This window comes from Dermacentor andersoni, chromosome 4 (genome assembly GCF_023375885.2).
Source record: "Dermacentor andersoni chromosome 4, qqDerAnde1_hic_scaffold, whole genome shotgun sequence".
NCBI classification, from domain to species: Eukaryota; Metazoa; Arthropoda; class Arachnida; order Ixodida; family Ixodidae; genus Dermacentor; species Dermacentor andersoni.
The window spans coordinates 220,194,229-220,219,613 of record NC_092817.1 but is presented as its reverse complement, the minus strand read 5'-3'; the positions used below and the strand labels follow the sequence as shown (position 1 = coordinate 220,219,613).

Genomic DNA, 25,385 nt, shown 5'->3' with positions numbered 1-25,385 from the left:
TTGTTGCGGCACAGCAAATCCGCCTTTTGCGACGCCGAACTGCGCATGTGCAGCACCCTAGCGACTAAGGACTGAAGCGATTTGGCAGGAGGACGGCCGGACTCGACTTTCCTCTGAGTTAGTGGAGTACGGCCGCGGCAGGCACAGCACTTGTCAGTGGAATAGGGCGTCAGCTATTTCTATCACTCTTTTACGGACCGGCACATATCCGTGTCTTGCTGTTCTACACGGTTTACCCCGACGCATATCGCGATGACGCCAGCCCGTACAGGGGGCAGCCCTCCGGTCTAGCACGCATGCTCCGGGAGCTAGAATAGAACTGGCGGAACTTTCGAAGTTAATCAACAAGCGTAAGACAGCTGACATAAGGAAGTATAATATGGATAGAATTGAACATGCTCTCAGGAACGGAGGAAGCCTAAAAGCAGTGAAGAAGAAACTGGGAATTGGCAAAAATCAGGTATATGCGTTAAGAGACAAAGCCGGCAATATCATTACTAATATGGATGAGATATTTCAAGTGGCTGAGGAGTTCTATAGAGATTTATACAGTACCAGTGGCACCCACGACGATAATGGAAGAGAGAATAGTCTAGAGAAATTCGAAATCCCACAGGTAATGCCGGAAGAAGTAAAGAAAGCCTTGGGAGCTATGCAAAGGGGGAAGGCCGCTGGGGAGGATCAGGTAACAGCAGATTTGTTGAAGGATGGTAGGCAGATTGTTCTAGAGAAACTGGCCACCCTGTATACGCGATGCCTCATGACCTCGAGCGTACCGGAATCTTGGAAGAACGCTAACATAATCCTAATCCATAAGAAAGGGGACGCCAAAGACTTGAAGAATTATAGACCAATCAGCTTACTGTCCGTTGCCAACAAAGTATTTACGAAGGTAATCGCAAACAGAATCAGGAACACCTTAGACTTCTGTCAACGAAAGGACCAGGCAGGATTCCGTAAAGGCTACTCAACAATAGACCATATTCACGCTATCAATCAGGTGATGGAGAAATGTGCAGAATATAACGAACCCTTATATATAGCCTTCATTGATTACGAGAAAGCGTTTTGATTCTGTCGAAACCTCAGCAGTCATGGAGGCATTACGGTATCAGGGTGTAGACGAGCAGTATGTAAAAATACTGAAAGATATCTATAGCAGTTCCACAGCCACCAGAGTCCTCCATAAAGAAAGCAACAAAATCCCAATAAAGAAAGGTGTAGAACCACAGAAAGCTGAGCTAGTTGGTAAGGATTCATTATGCAAAATAGAAGTGAGGCGTGCAGACAGGACACAAGAGTAGAGAAGTGGACAACACGAACGCCAACTATCAACTGAAGGGAGCACTGAGGCGAAAAAAGAAAGAAGACACAAAACTCATCTGCGCATGCTCAGGAATGGCTTGGGAATGCTCAGGAATACCATTCCTGAGCATGCGCAGTTGAGTTTTGTGTCTTCTTTCTTTTTTCGCCTCAGTGCTCCCTTCAGCTGATAGTCGGCGTTCGTGTTGTCCACTTCTCTACTCTTTTGTCCTGTCTGCACGCCTCACTTCTATTTTGCATAAAGAAAGGCGTCAGGCAGGGAGATACGATCTCTCCAATGCTATTCACAGCGTGCTTACAGAAGGTATTCAGAGACCTGGATTGGGAAGAATTGGGGATAAGAGTTAATGGAGAATACCTTAGTAACTTGCGATTCGCTGATGATTTTTGCTCAGTGACCTGGAGAGGCAAAGCAGAAGAGTGGGTCTAAAAGTTAATCTGCAGAAAACTAAAGTAATGTTTAACAGTGCCTGATGAGCACAAAGACAGAAAGGCTTGTGGCTTGTGAACTTGCCGAAACCTTCCATATAGAAAGTTTGAGCACAGATTGCTTATCTGAGCCATCTATCGTTTTGTTACATTGTGAAACGCACTTGCTCAGGAACTATTTCCAGGTGACTTAAACTTCCTGCGCATGCAGTAAAACCTTGTTAAACTGTACCCATTAAGGGGGGACACGGGTTTTAGAGAACAATAAATCGCAAAAAAAAGATAGATATTTTGCAAATGGTTTTTTCGCAATTTCCAACTATTATTCTACCACTTTGCCAAATTTTGCACATTCCAAATCGATATTTCAGTGGTAATATAAATTTTTAGCACCAGTGTCAGCTAAATACAAGCCAATGTTTCTGTAAAAAAGCGCTTTTTCCACGATGCGCGACGGCCCCCGCAGTCATTCGGTCCCGCCGACCCATTTAAAAGAGCAGTCTCTCGTCTTCATTTTCCCGCCATCACTGGCTCCGTCCGCACATTGGCAGTGAAGAAATTCTGCCTTAAAAAAATTCCCAATGAGTGCTGTAATCGGTCAACGAAGGCACAGGACCCTCAGCTAGCCGCACCATTGGCTAGGATGGCGTCGTCTGCATCACTCTGTGGCCGCTGCGCATGCCGAGTTTTCCCACGCTGGCAGCGATGTCGACCTCGACTCCAAAGTTCGCTACGAAGCATAAATATGGAAAAAAAAAAGGAAGAGGAAGTCGCCCTACAACTTCGAGAAACGACTCTCCGCCTCGCCGCTTCCCGATGACAGCGCTAACGGCCCGCTCCCGCAGTCGAGCGACGCCGAAGGAGTGTTAGGCCTAGTTTCACAAAGCGCTCCTGACAACGGCCGTGTTTCATAGACATTTCGGCACGATACGCCTATTCTGCAGCCGGAGGTATTGCGGCATATGGACAGTGAAGCCCAACGAAAACTTTAAGCATTAGCGTCAACACCTGCTACTGACAGAAAATCGGAACTGCTAGATCGCATTGACGACACTGCTGGAGGGACAAACGAACTGGCTACGAGCTTCTTCATCGCAAGTTTCGACTGTTTGAGTGCGCTACTGGCGTCTGAATTGTAGGTGTGCGGTTTGTGGTGGTCGCGTCACAGTGCGAAAAGGTGAGCGGGATTTTGGCCTTGCCGTGAAGTTAGCTGCTGTGTGCGCGGACTGCAGCGATATTGTGGAAGGGTGGAGCTCGCCGCATGGAAGCGGCAAAGCAAAGGTCAGGCCATTCGTGATAAACATCATTGCTGCGCGCGCAATGCAGAGTACTGGAAACCGACAAACCACCCTAAATGACATTTTTGCGGCCATGAACATATCGCACAGGGGCATGCACAAAAAAACGTGGCAGAAGCAACTGAAAACAAAACTCGCACCCACGGTGACTGAAGCTACAGAAAACTTGATAGGGACATGTGCGCAGTCAGTCCGCGATTTATATCGTGAACTGAAGATCAGCAGCACAAATAATATTTCCATATCATACGATGGCTCCTGGATGATACGGGGCCATTCGTCCTGTATAGGCGTTGGGACAGTGATAGAGCTGTTCACAGGCTTTGTCCTCGATTTTGTAGTGCTCAGCAACTTTTGTGCTGGGTGCGCACGGGCACCAAAGGATGATGACCCGACCTCCAGGCCTGGAAGGAAGACCATGTATGCCAAAAAACACTGATAAGAAAGCTGGTGAGATGGAAGTTGAGGCTGCATTGATCCTTTTTCAAAGGTCACTGCAAAAGCATGGGCTGCGGTACACAACTTTGTTATCAGATGGTGACGGCCACACTTTTCTTGCCATAAAAGAAGCCCGAGTGTACGGGTTCATACCAGTTGAGAAAGAAGACTGTGTGAACCACGTCCACAAGAGAATGGGTACGGCACTGCGCACTCTAATTTCAAAACAGAAGACCTCCGAGACCAAGAACCTTGGTGGCAAAGGTAAACTAACTGGCGACTTAATTACCAAGCTTAGTAGCTACCATGGCTGGGCCTTGAAGTCACATAAAGGTGATGTAAAGGCCATGCATAGAGCAGTCGTGGCAACATACCACCATGTTACTTCGAAAGACGTGACTTCAAATCACACTCTGTGTCCAGAAGGCCCAAACTCATGGTGTCGCCAAAATGCCGCGAAGGCCAAAGGGGAGCCAACTCCAAAGCACCGTTACAATCTGCCACCCCACGTATGTGAGGCGCTTCTTTCTTTGTATGAACGTTTGTCTAATGAAAAACTACTTTTGCGATGCACAAGAGGAAAAACCCAGAATAACAATGAGTTTCTTCATTCAATGATATGGAACCTTGCCCCAAAGGAAAAGCATGCATCACTGTTTGCTGTGCAAGCGGCAGTGGCGGAGGGCGTCATGAAGTTCAATGCGGGAAATGAAAAAGCCTCCACATCGATACTTAAAGAACTGCAGCTAAGCTCTGGTCACCAGATGACCAAGCGCATGATGGAAAAAGATCGCCGCCGAGCTCAAGCATGTTCACGCAAGCATGCATCTGCTGAAAATTTGCAGCAGGTGCTCAGAAGGCATCACTGTAGTGACTCTAGCCAGACTGACTATATTCCTGGAGGGTACTAATGCAACAGTGCTTCTAAATATTCAAATATTTTGTGGTATTCTGTAATAAAAATAAGCTCATTTTGTTTTTTCAAGTTTTCTCAGAATCTCATTTTTGGCGTTTCTTAAACTTGCCAAAGCGCTATCTCAGTCTTCAGGGCACATAGAATCATAATTTTAACAGCGGCATGTAGCTACATGTGTGTACTACACAGTGCTAGGAGCAGATTTTTAATTTTGCTCTTGTAAATTTTTTTAAATCAGGCTACTAATTAGATCACATGATAGTCACGTCCGGAGATTGGACTTCAAATTGCTGTAAAATTGGTAATACCTGCAATATAAAAAAAAGTGGTCCTACGCTTGTGTGCCTTACACTTTGCAGTATCCAGCCATATGTCTTTATAAATATTCTGGCTGATACTCATCTCATCATTGTTCCAATAAACAATAGGCCATTAACTTTAATTATATCTGGAACCACTCAGTCAATTTAAAAAGTACCGTATTTACTCGCATAATCGGCGAACTTTTTTTTCAGTAAATCCGGCTCGAAGTTTGAGGTGCGCATATTACGCGGGATAGAATTTACAAAATTTTTTCAACTCACATTTTCGCACTTTAAATTTTGACATATGTCAGGAATATGGCTACTCTCACATAATTTACCAATAAATCCAGCATAAAATGGAAAATAAGAGCTACGTACTTACCTTTTAATGAACAGGCGAGGGACGTTGACTGAACACACACGTAAAATTTATTAAGACTATTCAGTCCGAGAGAACATCCTCATCACCGCCGGGTGGAGACTCGTCTTCTTTGAGCTCCACAGCATGTCGTCTTCGCTCGCATCCAGTGCATTGGAGATCCCAGTCTTCTTGAAACTTTTCCTGACGACGTCATCGGAGATCTCTCGCCAAGCTTCCACGATCCATTCGCGCAACATTTCCATAGGCGGCCTCTTAGTTTTGCCACCGGGGGTTACTTGACGCTGTCCTCCAGCCATCCAATTGGTGTACAGCCTTCGAACGTTGTCCTTAAAAGGCTTATTTAGGGAAACGTCCAAAGGTTGCAGCACGAAAGTGAGGCCTCCCGGAATCACGGCAATATCCGTACGCAGCTCTGACAACTTCTCTCGTACACGTCCTACAAGGTGCCCGCGAAAACTGTCTAAAACGAGCATGGTCGGATACAACAGGCTGCCCGGCCGCCGGCCCCAGACGGTCTTGACCCAGTCCACCATCAATTCCGCGGACATCCAACCTTTCTCCTGGACCCCCACGTAGATGTCTCAAGGGAAATTTCCCTTTGGGAGCGTCTTTCTCTTAAAAATAACATAAGGCGGTAGTTTGCGCCCATCCGCAGTCACTGCCAACATGACAGTACACCTTTGTTTTTCTGCGCCAGATGTTCGAATAAGCACACTTCGTGCACCTTTTTCTTCTACTGTTGTATTTCTCGGCATGTCGAAACAGAGAGGAGTCTGATCTGCATTCCCTATCTGTGACAAAATGAACGTTTTTTTGCTGCCGGAGCCGTATGACAAAACGGTGAAACTTCCTTGTCCTCGTATGCTGAGGGCAAGCGCTGGCACAACGTTGTGCGCCTCCTCAGGGTAAGTCCGTGGCGTCGCATGAAGCGCGTTGTCCATCCGGAGCTTGCTTTGAAGTCTCTCGCTTCGATGCCCTGCGCCCGGGCAATTCTGCACGCCTCAGTCTGCACTATGTCGAGAGACACTGCACAACCGTCCTATCGAAGGCCTTGTATGTGTTGAACTAGTTGATCTTCCACTTGCGGATACTTTCCCGACTTTGCACCGCGGAAGGCCCGTCGCGACTTCTTTGTGTCCTGAAGTTTTTCTTGCTCACCTCGCCAGTAGCGAATGCTTGTTTCTCCGACACTGAAATGCCTGCTTGCAGAACGGTTCCCATGCTCGAGCGCATACTGCACAGCTTTCAGTTTGAATGCAGCCATGTAGCTGCCGTACTTGCCCATTGCGGAACACACGACCACACGAACTGCACACCACTTGCAAAATGACGAGATGTGGCGTTTTGTCTTTTCTTTGCCTGTGTCAGCCTGTGTAGAGCATTGATGGCGATGGCACTGTCGCTTGTGTCGAGTCGCCCGACCTCCGAGAGTCTCCCAGCTTTCCAAGCTCCCTAAGCGAAGGTAGCGAAAAGCTTACATCCGCGCGGCGGTTTGGAGGAGAGGGGGTGTTATCGATAGTTAATGGAAGAACTATTTTTCGCTCGTTGATGTGGTTTCTTTTTCTTTTTTTTGTTTCTACGGACGCGTTAGTTCGTCGTGCTCGCTGGCTTCGCGGCGGTTCGGGGAGGGGGCTGTCGGTAGTTAATAGAGGAACTAGTTTTCGCGTTGTTGTTTGCACTGTGGGCCCTCAGCAGCTACGACGGCAGCAACACTAATGAGACTAGTAGTCCAGCAAATGCATTGATAAGCTTGGGTTGTGGAATGTGCGTGCGTTTGTTTAGTTTTTTCACCCGAGATGGAGGGGCAGTAGGGCGTCGGCTTGCAATCGTGTAAATGCGGTACTGATCACAGTGCCAAGTTTGGGGCGCCTATTATGCGCGGAAATAAAAAAATCTGATTTTCCACAACGAAACTGGGGGTGCGCCTATTATACGAGTAAATACGGTAATTATATTTTTGAAATCAGCATCAAAAACTGTTAGGTGACAATTTTTATTAGATTTAGTCAAGAAATAAAAAAAAAGTTTCAATACCTATCTTCCCCCCTTAAACAGCAGTTTCACTTTATAGTAAAGTGAAATCCCCTACTCAGCGGCCATTGAACATAATGTGTTTTGTATCCGCATAAACCGTACCAGCTTATTGCGTACTATCATATCAGTTAACACGTAGTGTTTCCACTTTTCGTTGCGCAAGCACGGCGGTGCGTCATCTCCATCAGGCGGCCCGGCAGAAGAACAAGCCTCAGGGATCAGAACAACAGCGTCCTGTACGTGAAGCCACATCAACAGCAACATCATTTCGGCACCGAGGCAGGAAGCGTTGTGGCGTTGTGCAAACAAGGGCTCGAGTCATGCCGAAGCTCAGATAAAAAAGATACCGGGTACTCAGCATAAAAGAAAAATTTGACATTGTTCGTGCTATCGAACGTGACACGAAGTTGGCGCTGGCACGTGACAGGCATCTACTGTTGACTACGGTGTGTGGCACTTGGAATGCGAAGAAGTTGCTCGGCAGCGCTGCTGGGACCGCGAAGAGCAAGATAACAGCTACGAGGTTCGACTTTTCGTCGTCAATGCCTCTGTTGTTGCCGAAGTGTCGACTAGCGACAGTGATGAGGATGACATGGAAAGCGACAGCACGGGTGATTCTGGCCCGGCAGAAGCTGCGCGTTACGTCAGCCTCATGAATGCAATCGTCACAACGAGAACAGCACCCCGCAATAAAAAAGGCGCCCCACGACTTCTACAGCGCTACCGCCCACGTGCACGGAGAACATGGAATGCCAACGAGGAATCTGCCATGCGAATGTTTGCCGAGGAGAGGAGCCTGGCTGAAAAGCTGGCTCACAGCTTCAGTAAGTTTGAGGCCACTGTCGTCGCTGTTAGGCCAGCACGGCATCAAACGAAAATAACTTCTGTAGCACGAAGTGAATAAATACTACATCTTTTTTCCCCTTTTCATCGCACTCTCTCCGAGTGCCGTTTTTGACAGGTAAGTGGGCGATCTCATGCTATTTCGGTTAAGCAGTACTACCGTTTAGTACGTACTTTTTCCGAGCTTCGGCCAACTATGGTTTAACAAGGTTTCACTGTAGTTGGCTTATTTGTGTTTTTTTCGAGCATCTTGTTCAATAAACTGCAGTTGTTAGCCAGTGCTCGTCCTATGTTCTTCCAACTCGGTCTTCTGTTGTTTTCGCGCTGATTAATAAATATGTAAAAAGGTTTACACAAGGTGCACTCGGTAGGTTATAGGTTTTCACTGGCTTACTCCTCACATTGCATCGCGCTGGGTCCGGTGGCGCATTAGGTTCTTCCAAATGTGCTTCGCCGTATAGATGGTGCATAGCCTATTACCGTATTTACTCGCATAATGATCGCACTCGCGTAATGATCGCACCCCTGAATTTTGTCGTCAAAATTCGATTTTTTTATTTCCCGCGTAATGATCGCACTCCGAACTTGCCGCAGCGATATGTCGTGTGCCAAGTCTAGCTAATAATGATTGCGCTTACCATCTGTTGAATGCTACGCGAACGACTATTCAAGACGAACCAGGCGGTCTGCACGCACCAAACACTCTTAAGTAAATGCCTCATTTCATTACTTTCATCACTTTCCGCACTTCCATGACAAAAAGAGGTACAACCAAACTTTCCTTTATTATGTGTAGGGCTTTCTAATGGTTGTGGTCAACAACGAAAAAGGCGCCTTTCGATTCTTCTCATCTGCACTCGTGGGCAAGCAACAAATCGCAAGCGGCAACGATAGTAGCCACGTTTACACTGATATGTTAAAGGTTACCTTATTCATGCGCCAACGCTTGTAACACAGCTAAGATATTCACCCACCCTTAGCGCAAACGTGCGGTATTAGGATAGTAGTGAAGACAGATGCCGCAGTTTCCGCAGCATGCCCGCCATGTGTTTCTATGTCACTGACAGCTAAGCGCGCCCATCTGTTTCTGCCCCCTCAAAGTGGACATGGCTACATTATTGCCGCAACCTTGCCGATATTAACAATATTATTCATTACTGATACGGAAAAAACTGTTTCAATGCAGGTAATGTACTCACGAGAAGAAAGAAAAAAATCGCATTGGGCGCTTTCGGCTTGCTCAGCCGGCTGCCATTTTTGTTTTGGTGTCCCGCACCCGCATCCCGCAGCAAACTGGGGACGAAAAAAAATATTTTTTTCGTGGGAAATTTAACCCGCGTAGTGATCGCACCCCTGAATTTGCGTCAATTTTTTCTGACAAGAAAGTGCGATCATTATGCGAGTAAATACGGTATTTGCAGGATAATGCATTCCAATTCCATTATATCAGTGTTTTCACTTGCACATAAATGTATTGAATATTTCAGCGGAGAAATTCTTACACAGCAGCACTGGTAGCACAATCTTGCAACTTTGACTAAAGCACACAGAAATAACAGTCGAACCTCATTATAACAAACTTTCATCACGCACGACAATATCTACATTATAAGCATTATGTTAGACTATGGTCATAACTGGCTTACAATATATTCGTTACATGATGATATTGCGCAAGACACATTTTAAATTTAGACACGAAGACCATGCAGTATTAAGTTGAGTTGAATGTCTTCTGAAACTTTTCACTGTGTGCTGTGACCTTTATTTACACAAACCTAACGAAGGTGCATTAGACAATATTAAATTTTTGAAAGTGCACTTTTAACAGTGAAACCACAGCTGTAATAGGCCTCGTTTTTGTGCCTCCATAAAAGCAAGCTCCCATTTCTTTTGCCAATACTTTTCAGTGACAGCTACCCCATAACAAACAGCAGCAAGTTGTGAGTCAAATTTCGGAGAAAATATAATTTTTTAGGACAATTATACCATTTCTGTAATGTTAGATTGGATGATTGTTCTATAGACATATATAACTTGCAAGTAATGAGTTAATCTCTTTTTTAATAAGTATTCCATTCAAGTACTTTTTAAAACAAAATTTGTACTCTACTCACTTTAAGGCCTCCCCCCACCCCCTGTTACTCAGTAACTTGTTACTTTTTTTAGTAACTTGTACATGTATGCAAGAGATTTGGACACTAGTAATCGCAGTTTTGCTTTCACACTCAATTCTAACATGCAGATCATATTTTAGTGAACTTTTCCAAAATAAAAGCGAACATTAAAGCATTACAATAGATGTGCCAACTCTGCACCCTAGCACAAGTACTTTATTAATATAAAATGTTCTTGCGCAACAAGAAAGGAAAAATAGCATTTGATACTACAGACTAATGACAGACGAACACCCGTTGCCAGATACATGCTTCAAGGACCTTGAGAATGATGTCAATCCAGAGCCACACTAGCACAAGTACGCGGCCATCCAAGTAGCCAGGCTTCCAAAACAGAAAGGGAGGGGGCAACTCACGTCTTGGCAAGCCGCTTGCGCTTGTGCTGGTAGCTGCTGTCTGATGAGCTGTGCGAGTCGCAGCTTTCGGAACGGTGGCGTCTTCGAGGCATGGCTGCTGCCTGCAGACAGGCACCAGACTCGATAAGCTGCGGTACTGATTTCAGCAGTCGGGACAAAGTATGTGCTCAACTAATATTGTAAATTCAGCCCTTATATATTGCCACAAGTCCGCTCCTCACATTTACTCATTGGCTAAAAGCAATGATCGGAAGGAACAGTAAGCAGGACGATCTTTTAATAACACCGGCTAGAAACTTCCCTCTTCTTTGTTATGTTTTCTTTAAATGTCAGACATTTCATACATACTGTTAGCCTCCATGTTGCAGGACATGGGAAAATATGTTGCATCAAGCCATGAATGACTAACCATTACACTTGTTCATACTGCAGCTGACAAGATGTGGTGAACAGCACCATAACAGCGTATGGCCTTATCATCCTTACTGCACTAGAGAAGCGGAAATATAATGGAAGCTCACAAATGCAACAGTATCAAAGCCAAGTCATCGGTGGGTTCTGTCAGGAAACCGTCAGATGCATCAGCATGGCATTGTTTCAAAGAACTCAAGGTTTCTGCGTGTTTGGTGCAATATGCCACCATTGTGCGTTATGCCCGTATGCCATGTAGCTCTCTGCACATCATAAACACAGCTCAAAAAAAGATTCCGGACACCTGGCATTCCCCTGCAGAGATTGCAGCTGCTCACCTGAACTGGAAAGGACCAAGGTGGTGAGCAAGGAAAAAAGTTACCCGAGAAATCTTAGAAGCGATAGAGGTTCACAGGATGAGAGGGTCTGTTCTCCTTTGGTTAGACAAGAACGTTCTTACGCATCTCACTGCCCCAAAGGGAAGAGTAGTCTATCATATGGTCTTGTTTTGCTAGTTTTGTTATTTTATCTTGTTTGCACTTATAGCGTTAAGATCTAACCCCTCTGATGTATCTTTAGTCACCCAAACATGCACTGTATACATGGACATAAATGGTACTCGCACGACAATAAACCTTCAGTTCCAGTGGCCATGCTTCTGCAACTTGGTACTGCATTACCTTTGAAACATTGGGAAGCCCCATGGCTATGGCGATCTGCTGCCGAGATATTCCCAGCAGTGACAGCATTCCGATGGGGGTGAAAAGCAAAAATGCTTGTGCGCTTACATTTAGGCTCACCTTAAAGGGCCCCTCACCATGTCTGGCCATGTTGAGCTGACAAGCGCAGGGCATACAGTGCGCAATAACGATCGTGTCTGCAAAGTATTACATCACTATGCGCCGCGGAAAGATCTGAAATTTTAAACTGAACGCTGTTTTTTTCTTCTCGTCGTGGCCGCCGTGCTTCAAGCCAGACGGGGATGTAGTCGCACCCCTGCGCCTACGCAGTCGTGTCCGCATGTGACGTGCGTGGTGACACGACTTCGAGAATTATTCAATACACCTGTTATCTGTGCGATCTGTTGCTTGAATTGACGAACTGAAGTTAAGAGAAATAATAAAACACAAGAACGCAATGTCTGCATGCTTTTTTGCCTTACTTCGCACCGAAGCAAAGAGATGTACTTCCACTTCATCTTGCTTGTTCAGACGGTCGTGTGGTCACGTGCGTAGGTACCTAAGCTATGCCATTTTCTACCATGTTCCAGCACGTGATCATGCTCTGTGATCGCTTGTTCTGCCTCAGTATTTGTGTACCACTGAATTATATCGCTAGTCATGTTTCCTTGTGCACAGTACGCAAAATCGTGTGCCATGCGAAATGATAACAGCTCACGCGCAACGCCGCCAGCGGAAACGCGCACCCTTGAAAAAAAGAAAGCGAGAAAAAAAATGATGTCGGGGCCCGTGACACATGTGTCAGACGATCCTCAAGGTCCGATATGGGAGAACGCAAGGAAGGAATTTCACTTGCGAACGCTAGACAGGGCGGGTGGAGAGGGAGCCTCGCTATGCAGTGGAGCCTGCCTGCTGAAATCATGGGTTCGCAGCACTGAAATATTTCTATCTCTGCTATTAAAGAGCCGATTTGAAAAACATTTGTGGCAGAACGCTCCCTAGAGGACACGTAATGACTTCCAGCATATAACCAAAATTTGCTACGGCGCCCGGTGAGGGGCCCCTTAAGAGGAAGCTTTAGCTCAAGACTTCCGATATAAATGTATGGGAAAGGGGAAATTGTTTTTCTGTGCAACCATTGCACTGAGTTTGATGAAGTTTGTTGCATTTAAAAGAAAATGTTAAAATCTAAGACTGCCGGTTGCAATTTTTTTTATTTAGGTTGTCCAATTTTTATTAAATATTGAAAAAATCGCAAATATTTTGAAAACGGAACTTAAGTTGACAACTCTAACTCAGCAATGAAGAGTGATATTGCAATTCTGTAAATTGAACCTAATTACAGTTGAATCTCGTTATAAGAGGCACGGATATAACGGACAATGGGGTATAATGGACACTATTCGCACACATGGTTGGCCGCCCTATCTCTCCCATTAACTGGACCTCTTTTGTAAGAGACACCGCATATAGAAGACAATCGGTTGTAAAGGACAAGTTGTACGTAAATTTTGGCCAATAACCTCGCTTGTAACAGACATTCGAGGTTTACATGCGGTGCCGTCGGCCACTGACTGCAGTTACATCCGTTGTGGAAGCAAAAAGAAAAAACGGTTAAAGACCACTGCAATGGGAATGCTTCACAGAGAAGCACTTCAAGCTTACCACCAAGGTTATGTAGCGGGCAACTATGCGCCACAGTGAGCCGACCATAAAAGACGACGAGGAGGACATGCAAGCACGCTCCCGGTGCGCGAGGAACGAATCGGCTGTGACATGACAAGACCGAAGGCCAGCGGCGCTTGGTCCCGTTAAGCGGGCCCGCGTTTAAAAACAAGGCCTCAACGTCTGTCTGGTTTTTCCGCGCCCAGAGGTACGAGCGGCGACCACGCGTGCAGGCACTTGAGCGGGGCAAACTCTCGGCATCGCTCGGTGACAACTCAACTTCAAGCCGCCGACATGGTGGCCGGCACGCGCGGAGAGACCGGAAAGCGTGGAAGATAAGGGAGTGACGAGGGGAGCGTAGTTGCGAGAAGCGTGGAAAAAAAAAAAAAGGCTACGACCTCCAAGATATGCGCACCGGCGCGTGCAAATCTCGGAGGTCATAAAAGAGCGAGTTTTGTTTTTCCCACTCGTCTAATGGATGGCGGTAATTGCTTCTGCCACCTAGAATTACTCTATGTGGCTCCCTGCAGGAGCCATATATAGTAACTCTGCTGCCACCGAAGCGGCGGAGACAGGAGTTTCATATTCCGAGGTCGGCTTGAGCGGGCTAGAATCAGCTGAAAGCGAGACAATAGCCAAGTCAAATAAAAACAAGCCGGTTGTCGTTATGGACGACAACGGTCCGAGCAACAAATCTCAAAGGGTCGTCTATTTTACTCATCATTTGCACCATTTATACATCCGTGTATATTTTTTTATTTAGTTTCGTTATAATTTCTAGTTTTGCTTCGCCCGGCAAGCCCGCAGGTAACTCGATCAACCCTGCCCACAGTGTATAGCCGAATCGCTATCGCCCTATTGTTCCAATTTTCCTTCTCCATGCTGTTGTCCGACTGATCCATGTGCAACTGATCTTCACGTGCTTCATCGACGTGGACAGCTGTTGCCTCGCTGTCACCGCATCAGTATGGAGAACAGCTCCGTCAAGCGCCGTACTTTCCTGACCGTCGCAAAAAAGTTGGACATCATTGCAGATATAAAGTGTGGAATGAAGCAAGCTGACGCCGCCAGAAAATTTGGGTTGTCCAGAAAGACGGTCGGCGGGATTTGGACCCAACGAGAGAAGCTGCTAAAAGAAGCGCCAACCGGAGCAAGCAGATCGAAACTGCGTAAGTCGTCTCATCCTGCCTAAGAAAAAGCGCTTCTTCTGTGGATACAGGATGCGCGGAGCAAGAACATACCACTCAGCGGACCCTTAGTTCAAGCCAGAGCCAGGCAGCTTGCGTTTGGCCTTGGCATTGAGTTTGAGGCCAGTCAAGGATGGTTCGACCGCTTCAAGCGTAGGCATGGAATTAGCTACAAAGCTGTTTGCGGCGAAAGCAAAGCTGCCGACGAAAATGCCGTAAGGCAGTGGAAAGACGAGACATTGCCAACATTGCTGAGAGGAAGGAAAGCTTGCGATGTCTTCAACCTGGATGAATCAGGAATATTTTTCAAAATGCTCCCTGGAAAGACGTTTTGCCTTGCTGGTCAAGATTGCAGTGGAGGCAAAAAGTCAAAAGATCGTATTACAGCCATGTTCTGTACTAATATGGACGGAACTGAAAAAGAAAAAAATCTGGTTATTGGCAAGTCCAAGAAACCACGCTGCCTAAAGAACTACTCAATGAATGTAGAGTACACTGCAAATAAGGCTGCGTGGATGACAGCTGAGATTTCCAACAAATGGCTGACTAGTTTTGATCAGAAGATGGCAATGAAAAACAGAAAAATTCTCATGTTTCTAGACAGCTGTGCGGCACACATGAAAACCCCACCATTGAAAGCTGTTGAGCTGAGCTATTTTCCACCCGGCTGCACGTCTTTGCTACAACCTCTGGATCAAGGGGTCATTAGAGCTGTTAAAGCAAAATACAGATAACGGCTTGTTCAGCGGCTGCTGTTTGATATGCTGCAGAAGCGGGAAACAGCGATCAACTTGAGGACAGCAATTGAAATGCTATTTGGCTCCTGGAACGACATTAAGAGCAGCACTGTGAGAGGGTGCTTCCGTAAAGCAGCTTTTAATCTGCAGCAGGAAGACACAGACGAAGACATTGCAGATGAAGACTCTGGTCCTGTAGATGAGGAGCCAGAATCTTGGCCAATCATTCAGAGGAACTTTAATGAGTCGGGCACATTTCAGGGCTTTGTTGAAGCGGATAACAATCTTGCTGTTACAGAAGACCTCTGTGATGAGAACATAATCAGGATGGTGCAGGAAGATGAGGAAAGTGAAGACAGTGCCACAGATGTGTCTGACAACGAAAGTGATTGTGCAGCACCAATGACTTCTGGGGAGGTAATGACAGTACTTAGCCGAGTTCGTCAACACATACAGCTTTGGACCAGTGACCGTGAAGGATCTCTTAGCCTTGTCACCAAGCTGGAAGAAGCTGTGGTGAAGAACACTGTCAATGCAGCCATGAAGCAAACCAAGCTTGAGAACTATTTCACCACTAACAAAGCTTAACAACGAATGTCATATAATAAACCTTTTTTTCAACAGGTTATAGCCTGCTTTTGTGCTTGTTTTAATTGTATGTTGCCAACATCGATACAAGGACTGGTTAGAAAATGAGAACTTGGTACCTTGCTTATAAGAGACGTCTCATATAAGAGACACCACCACCACAGTACCACAAGTACGTGTCTCTTATAAAGGGGTTCAACTGTACATCTAAAGCAGATAAAATGGATATATGGCTTTCAAGTAGACCACTAGTAGACCAAGTAGAAAACAAGTAAACCGTGGCTCTCAACTAGACCACTAATTTGCAAGTAGAATTTTTGCAAGGCCCTGCGAGTTCAGTGGGCATGGCAGACCGAGCTTCGGCATGATGTCTAAGCTTTTCTTCTGTATCGCGGAGGGTTTTCTGCTGAGCTTAGCCGGAGCGTCAAGGCCGCTTCATCAATTGTCTGGCTATTTCAAGATACCGCCGGATGAATCTTGCTCGTGGACAGTGGGACCAGCGACGCAGTGCCTCAGTTTTCGAGGACATCATCTGCGATGCACCCCCAGCGCCCCCTCGTCCACCAAGCGACGTCATTATGCCCGACTATAAAAAAACAGCTGCAGCTCTGCGAGTTCAGTGGGCATGGCAGACTGAGCTTCGGCAGGATGTCTACGCCTTTGTTCTGTATCGCGCGGGTTAGTTCATACTTTACTACGCTTAGAAGTGATTGCCGCAGTATATTGGTCATGCCATGCCCACAACAGTGCATTATCATAGCGTACAATGTGTATTGTGTGTGCCAGCTTCTTTGCAGGGATGTAGAATTGAACCCTGGCCCACAGACAGCAGAACTTCTGAAAGAACTGTTGGAAGGGCCACACAAACTTACCGCTGAAGTGGCGGCACTTAAGACTAAGCAAAGCACGATGGAAAAGTTAATGTCAGATATGGCGTTACGTTTCGACGAAATCAATAAACAAGCTGCTTGCGTTGCATCCCTTGAACAATCGGTGAATCTTCTGCATAAAAAAATCATTGACCTAGAGGACCGGACCAGGCGGTTAAATTTGATTGTTTTCGGGGTACAAGAAGGCAGTGCCGAAATGTTAACGATCTGAAGCAAAATGTCTTGAGGGACATCTTTTCACAGAAACTTAATGTTACCTGCAACTCGGTAGGGAGAATTCATTGGTTTGGCAAACCTGGCAAAAATAGGCCAATTATAATATACTTTCAAGATTATAACGAGAAACAGCACGAATTCAAAAACGCATACAAGCTTAAAGGATCGAAAACATCAGTTCAAAGCGATATTTCTCTGGACACGCGCAGAAAGCGGAAACTTTTGTGGGAGAGTGCGAAAAGCGAAAAAGAACTGGGCAAGAAACTAAACTTTATCAATGATAAGCTACGAGTGGACGGACAATTGTTTATGTGGGACGAAAACACTAACTCCAGAATAGAATTAAATACTCATCAAAGGTCATCCACCCCTCAATGAATTAGTTCGACTACTAAGAACCTACGGATTTTAAACATAAACGCACGCAGCGTAGTGAACAAAAGAGCCCAGCTTGAGGCTACCCTTCTAAGTTACGATCGACATGTTGTGATTGATTACTGAAACTTGGCTGCGCGATGACATTGATAGCACAAGTGTTTTTCCACCTTCTTATCAAGTATTTCGACGTGACAGGCCTTCCAGAGGAGGCAGTGTAGCTGTACTAGTCAGACATAGCATACCTGCTTTTCTAATTCAGCAGATTGAAAATCAAGAAAGTATCAGCCTAAACCCTCGCTGTTGGGGGCAATCCTTTTTATTATTCGCTGTTTATCACGTACCTGAGCCACCTACCCAGTTCCTAAATGACGTTTATGAGCATATGTCGGCTTTCTTTTTTTTTTTTTCAGGATAAAATACTTCTCGTTGGTGACTTCAATCTGCCTGGTGTTAACTGGGATTATGCTGCTTACAGTTACGATCAGAATGTCGATTACTGTTGATATTATGCTAACTAATAACGTGCAACAAATTGTGACACAGCCAACGCGCTTACAAGGAAATAGTGAAACTATGCTTGATCTTATTTTTACTAGTCGCTTTATTGAAAATTTTGTCACCTCTGTAGAAAAAGGTACTTCGTATCACGAACTTGTCTACTTTTCATGTCCCATGGAACGTTGCGATACTGCCCTTGAGAAAACAGTAATTGTGAAGGACTTTTCCCATGCCAGAGATGAACGCGTTTTGGACTGCTTAGATCACAAGCTGAGCGAATTTGATGGGAATGACATCGTGGTGCTGTGGAATTAGTTGAAAGAAATGTGTTAAAAGGAAGCCCAAACGTAATCCATGGATTACACGAAAAGTACTTCAACTTAAACGAAAACTAAAAAGGCTAAAGCAACGGCATGCCCTCTGCACTGCAATCCAAAACATTCAAGAGGCCTTGAATCAGGCTGTATTCAGCTAAGCAACAGTATTTTCAACATACCCTGCCTAGCTTTATGCGCAGTGCACCAGAAAAATTCTGGAACCATTTAGCTAGCACGAAGAGACCCATTGATTGCATTGTGAACAACGGCATAACTGTTACTGAGAAGCGATGTATAGTGGAACATTTTAATCAATTTTTCACAGCGTATTTTCAAGTGTCTCGAACCATGTAGCCTTCAGCCCCATGTTGACCCTGCTGTTATATCGACGACTGGTGTGGTTTCTATGCTGCTAAATTTAAAAACGAAATCACCACCAGGACCGGATAACATCCCAAATGCCTTTTTACGCTGCTATGCAGAGATGATTGCACGTTTTCTAGTGTGCATTTTTAGTGTATCTTCCTCCACCCTTCCCAATGATTGGCGATCGACTCGGGTTGTACCAGTGCTTAAGAAAGGCGAAGCGACATTAATAACGAACTATCGACTGATTTCCCTTACTTCATCTTGCTGAACATATTATAGCTAGCCAGATAAAAGAATTCTTGAGCGACAACAGCATCCTCACACCGGTACAGCATGGCTTTAGGAAGGGGTTTTCCACTGTCACTCAGTTGGCTTCAGTCATCCACAGCTTTGCTAGCATTATTGATAAACCTGGTCAGATTGATGTTATATTCCTGGATTACAGAAAAACATTTGATCTTGTTTGTCACCATAAACTAATCGAGAAGCTCGAAATCATAAAGCTGCCACCATACTTAATTAGCTGGATCTCTGCATACTCAACTAAGCACACACAAATCGTCAGCATAAGCGAATGCCCTTCAGATGAAGTACCAGTTGCTTCCGGTGTTCCTCAAGGCAGCATGCTTGGCCCCTTGTTATTTTTAATATATATTAATGATATTGTAGAAGTAATTGCTCACCCCGTTCAATTACGACTGTTTGCTGATGATTGTGTATTATTTAATGAAATTAAATGCCACGAAGATCAAGTCCTCTTAAATTCTACCCTTCAGAGCATTCATTCCTGGTGCCAGCAGTGGAACATGGAGCTCAACGTTAATAAAACAGTTTCTATGAGAATTATTAAAAAAAGCACCCTTTACTGCTTACTTATGATCTTGCATCTCAACCCTTATCCGAAGTCGAGGAATATAGGTACGTGGGGGTTATCATAACGCATGATCTTTCCTGGAACAAATATATCTTTACTACATGTGCTTCGGCTTTAAGAAAACTTGGTCTGCTCAGGCATAAATTAAAAATGGCACCTCCGGAAACCAAGCTGTTGGCTTACAACTGTTTTATAAGACCTACACTAGAAGATGCGGCAATTGTTTGGGACCCATACACGAAACGTAAGATCGATGCATTAGAAAAAATTCAGCGAGAAGCTGTACGCTTTATATTTTCTAAATACCGTCCAACTGACTCTCCCTCAAACTTGATGAAAATAAATAATATACAAACACTAAACTTGCGAAAGAAAATTCAAAGGATTAAATTCTTCTGTATGCTTCAAAATAATCGCCTATCTCTTAATCCGCAGCAATACATGCAACCACTAACAGGGCGATTAACAAGGCACCGGCATGCCAAGTCATTAACTCCATATTTTGCCAGAACCAACACCTTTAAATATTCTTTGTTTCCTCGCACAATAACCTGCCCATATCACTTATTAACATTGAAAGTATTGAATGCGTTGACAGCTGAACATGTGACAGTTGAAAAATGTTTTTTGCTTTCTTTATCTTGTTTTGTTGCCGTGTTTCTGAAATTGTTATTTTTTTTTTATTTTCCTGCTATCATTCCAATGTAATTCTTGTTATTTCTGTTTTGCTACTCACATACTCTTGCATTTCCTTGTTTATCCCTGTACTTCTGCCCCTCTTGCAAGGGCCACTACAAGGCCTACAGTATTATCTAAATAAATAAAAAATAAACAATGCAACAAATTCACGGAAGACTTAAATCAACATAGCAAATTTATCTGCTTTCAATGCTCTAATGGATGTAGGTTACAGAACTGCGATACCTGTTCTAGGTGCCGAGCTACGAATGTGAACACTTCGTGCTTCTCTTTCTTTCGAACTTCCCAATTTTCGAATATTCCATTAAAAGAATTCAGGCCCTAAATTGAAATTCCGCTTCCAACAGTCACTAGAGAATTTAACTCTCATCAAATGGAACAAATTTCATTAAAATCGGCCCAGTGGCTCAGAAAAGCGTTTCTGCATTTTACGTGTGTATGAATAGGCTGCATCAGAAGTTGGGCCCGAGCTAAAGCTTCCTCTTAAGAACCCCAGGTGTTCCAAATAAGGAGCCCCCTCTATAATCTGATTGTAATTTGGCATGTCAAACACCACAATCAAATTTTTTTCCTAAAAATATCTACGATAAACATTAGTGCATGAAAATTTCTGCAGAATGTGCACAACTGACAATTCGCGAACATGTGAGCACTCCCTGCCATAGGCCTGAGAAAGTATTTGGGCCACTGGGAGTGAGAGTTGTGTGAAAAGCGTTCCCTGTCATTGCATCAATAAATTTGTGTGCTGGCGAGTTTGAGCATATGCAATCTGTGTATATTGTTTCACAGTTGCATAGCAGTTTTACATCATGTTAAAATGATGAGAAAGACCTCCATTTCATTTCTTTGATGTGGCACGGACTGCACTGTTTGCGATGCTCTATAACCAACGCCCATGTGGCCTTTCCAACACCGACTGTGGATCTGGCACATCCTGGCCGGACATAAAAAAAAGAAGGATTTGTGAAGATCATGCTCAATCTTAGCGTGCCATCTATGAAGACAGGCACTTACATAGGGGTGGCGTGGAATGCCAAAGCCACTGGTGACACCGTTAGAGCTGATTGCATGTGTTGCCATGGGAGAAATTCACAATTTCTTCCTGGCCAACAAAAATGCAGTTGTCAGAGAAAAGTGCTGCGTTTTGTGGCGAGTCGGGTCATTCAAACTGTATATTCTAATGATTTCTGCCACGCTCCAACTTGGATTGCAATGCTCTCTATCGGAGCCAGAGAAAACATGACCAAGCCAAACAGCAGTTGCTTGCCAGAGCCTTCACAGGAAACAAGTCTGCACTTGTGTTGCAAACAAACAAGTTGCGCATGCATCGAGGAATGCAGCAGATGCCCCACCAACAATGGGTAGAAACCATGAAACCGGAACTCCACCGGATCTCTCTTGCGCTCTGTGCTGGAACACAGTGCTCTAAAAGCCGAATGTGTTCAAAGTGCTCAATTTTGAACTGAATGTACCATAAAACATGCGTACACTTTTTTAACCAGTAGCAGGAGTGGTCTGCACAGGTGAAACCACTGCAATACATTATTTAATCAATTAATTGGCACTTCCTTTTTATTAACACAGGAAAGATTACGCTTTGGCTGTGCAAACAACAAAGAATAGAATGCGGCACACACACTGCATCATAACAAGTCTTGAGCCATGCTTGCACAAATGAAGGGCACTGATATAAGGTGTCACTTTGGTTCTTGCTCAACTCCAATACTGCTATAATAGCACTGTACTCACAAGCAAAAAATTGAATGCAAATCTTCAATGGTTCATGTTGAACAGATCTTGAAGCACACTGACGAAGTTCTTGCAGAAAAGCAGATGGGCAAGTTGCTATGAATGACCAACCATATAGTTGGATATTGTCTGCAGTGAAGCCTTGCTCATGCCCTCATAACCACCCACCAGTCTGCGAGGCTGCAAATAGTTTGTACTCCAAACTTTCCCTGTTACCTAAATAAGGCAGTAACCACAAAAAATAAAATTACACGAGGGTAGTCTTATATGTTTTCACTCATCTGTTATAGTGGAATGGTGAAAGCCTAATTCTTTATTGAACTGAAATAAAACGCTCGCTTCGCTGCAACTATTTATTGTCAAGTTTCACTTCAGCTGACAGTGAAATTTCACGAGTAAAACAGGCTCAGCAGTGAAATGAACTGTACCGCGGACTTTTGAAGAGTAAAATGCTCAGACTCCACACACTTTGTCCACGTCTGTTGCACACCTCATCACTTCCGCCGACGAAAAGACCAGAGAACAGCAGACACTCCAGAGGCATCAAGTACGACGCCATATTGAAAGGGTCGCACGACAACGATTTTGCTTTGTCCGGTAATTGGCTGGCAGAGTAACACAACCCCAGGCGGTCTGTGTGCCTCGGTTGCAAACTGCAGTTTTCTAAGTTGTATCCTACTATAGCCCAACTCGTGCCTTCCATGGCCATGGAAGCTGACAGCGCAGTGCTCTTTTGGCTTCCATTTGAGCACGCTTGTATCAGGTTTGTGGGCAGTGGATCAGCGAGTCTCCATGTTATTGCTGTGACTGGGCTTCAATTATTTTTTAAAGCACAGAGTCAGCCTCAGGCATCACACGAGCAACATACTTTGTTGCACCAGTTGCTGCATTAGTACTACACCCTCCCCACAGGAACGCACTTGGTTGCCACACTGAGCCATCTGGATTCAGCCACTTTATGGCACCAGTTAGCCAGCTGCCACTTCTCGAATGGAAACAAGTGACATTCTTGCGGTAGTAATAATTTCTATGCTAATAATACACAATGCAGTGCGTGGCATTCAGGAACACAGAGCTGGCATAGGCATGATGGTGTCGATACGTTTTCCAATTCGCAATAGTCACATTCTTGCAGTACTCCCCACTTGACAATTTTACCTGAGGGATTGCTGCAGCTGGGCATGTACTAGATTGGTTGATGAGACATAGTATAGTTTGACATAGGCAGTCCAAAAAAAGTTTGTAATAAAGGTCTTTTTTATTTAAGCATGCGTTGCGGCCTGATGCTTGTCCCTTGCACAGTTCAATAATATTCCAACAGACCTGCCAAACAGTTTTGGTTTTGCATCTTACAGTATTAGTTTACTGCTCACAGACACCCTCATTTCGACACTTTTCAACGTATAAACATAGACCTTCTGTTTCAATAGTTGAACCATATTAACCATCTTATTCAACTAGGCTTTACAAGGAAAATGAAATTGTTGTTGACCCGAGTGGTTGTGGCACATACCTACAGTGGGGGATTGTGGATGAATTGGGTGGTTATATTGTGCATATAAAACTATGGCAATTAACCATTTGAACATGCAGAAACTAAATTTTTTTTGTGAGAGGAAGAACGCAATAACGAAAACCGCGAATAAAAAAAACTAATAACAGGTACATAAATAAATAAAACTATGGTAGGGAAGGGGGGCGGTCAGTCTACTATGGTAATCAATTAGATTCAATGAGGTAATTTTGGTCTGCCAAGCAAACATTTCTGTGGCTGAACACAATAACAGACGCTCTAAAAGAGGATCACAAGCAGAGCTAAATCTAGGCCAATATTGCGAAGCGGAATTTCCAGTAGTCTTTACGCTTGTGCTACGCTTTTCGTACGCTGCTCTCCGCGGCTTTCCAAAAGCATTTATTTAATGCTCCCCTTCGAGTTAAATAGACGTCCTTCTGCAAAAACATCTGCAAAAATCCGTAGACGGGAGCCGTGGAGCTAGCGAAACGGAAGCAGGGCAAGTGCGTCCGACGTATATTTAGTTTCTGGGATTCGGGTACGTCCAACGTACCTTTACACACTTTGCTTAACGCTAACCTAACCTTGCACCAACCCTAATCTCTATGCTAACACGTGCTAAAAAAAAAAATATTCACCAATGCGAGAACTGCCATTCCCTAGGTGGCACCTGTGCATCGTGACGTTCCAGCAGGGGTGCACACCGTAGTACGCATATCATTACAGCAAAACTCCTGCGAGACACGAAATGGTCTGACGTCTCCGTTTCGCCACAGAATGAGCGGAATTTGTAGGAACACGGTTGTAACGGCGCATTTTGAGGTCGGGACACAGAAAGAATGCAGAGAACAGTCGCTCAGTGAATTCTTTCTGTATCCAGTCCTCAAAACTAGCCGTTACGACCATGTTCCATCAAACCAGCAACCAACTAGCCCATCTAAGACTCTTAATAATTTTTAGCTTTCAGACCCAATTTTCATTTTATCCTGAAAGATGGTGGCATATCTTAACGATCTCTGAAGCGCAACCACCGCACTACATGCCGCTGGCTCTGCGTCACTCGCTCGCGTGTCACCTACAACCGACAAACGACAGCAATGCAGCTCGGTTCTCCGCTCAATCGGGATTTCCACTGAATCGCCGCATCTGCGACACCTGTGCACACTGACGAGACGCCCATGCAACCAGCACATGCGTGTAGAAAGTTCCAGAAGAAAGCAATGATGGCGAGCGGACACCGACACCTAGAAGCTATCTAGGAGGCTATGCCGAGACCAATGCCACAAACATGGCAACAAGAAAGTCGCGAAGCCTAACACGCCGCGCTGTAGCCAAACACCTAACGTTGACCTAACTCGCCGCCCTCAGAACACGGCGCGTAGGCAAGCAGCAGACGTAAGGAGCGGCTCCCGACATGACGTTGGGCACGGAGCCCATCGAGACGGTTGACGGTTGTTCGCACCTCAGTAGAGCGCAGTCAAGTAGGCCTCACCTTCAGAAACGTTTGGAGCTCGCTGAATGTGCAGTCACCACACGCCGACGTTCTTTCTTTGAAGAGGCTTCACCTTAGCACCTCTGAGACGCCAACAACGCAAGTCCGCGAGCTTAAAACTTCAGCTTGGAGGCTATCTTTTAATATCGCCCGAATGAAAAAAATGGCGCAGCCACGAACGTCGTGTCGAGCTAGTTGCGTGTAGATGTGGGACGACGAACGAGGAAACAAACAAAAATACACATCCTTACTTTGCTAGTTAAGTTTTTGGGACAAGTAACATGCTCGTTATTATTTTAAGCATAAAATATTTTAAATCCTAGAACGTTCATGAAAAGGTTATGACCATAGAGTTTCTAAATAGAGGGAAATGTGGCGCTAGTGTCTACGACGTACTAAAGCCCCTCAATCTCCCAAAGTTGCGCCATTCGCTTCCCTCCTCCTCCGCTCGGCGCGACCTCGATGGTGGCGCCGCCGGTGGTGGGCCTGCCGTAGCAGACGACGGCTAACACGCTACGGGAGGAAATCCGCAGAAAAGTTCGTTCAAGCACTGCGGAGCAGTTTTTTCAATCGAGATCTTTCTTCGTCAGTCGGTAACTGGCCTTTAGAATTTCGTGTTGG

General features: G+C 45.0%; 1 protein-coding gene across 4 annotated transcripts in view; it reads right to left on the bottom strand.

Moving 5' to 3' along the window:
- The window catches only part of Doa (CDC like kinase darkener of apricot), an 87,833-nt gene extending 62,716 nt beyond the window's left edge, over positions 1 to 25,117 (bottom strand). The window contains exons 1-2 of one of the 4 annotated variants that reach the window (XM_050185248.3): positions 24,765 to 25,117; positions 10,502 to 10,602 (exon numbers count right to left, since the gene is read on the bottom strand). In XM_050185248.3, the coding sequence (XP_050041205.1) occupies positions 10,502 to 10,593 (92 nt within the window). In that variant the 5' untranslated portion in view covers positions 10,594 to 10,602; positions 24,765 to 25,117. The remainder of the gene's footprint in view (positions 1 to 10,501; positions 10,603 to 24,764) is intronic. The other 3 variants (XM_050185250.3, XM_050185252.3, XM_050185253.3) reach the window with 3 other exon arrangements.
- Positions 25,118 to 25,385: the final 268 nt, after the last annotated feature.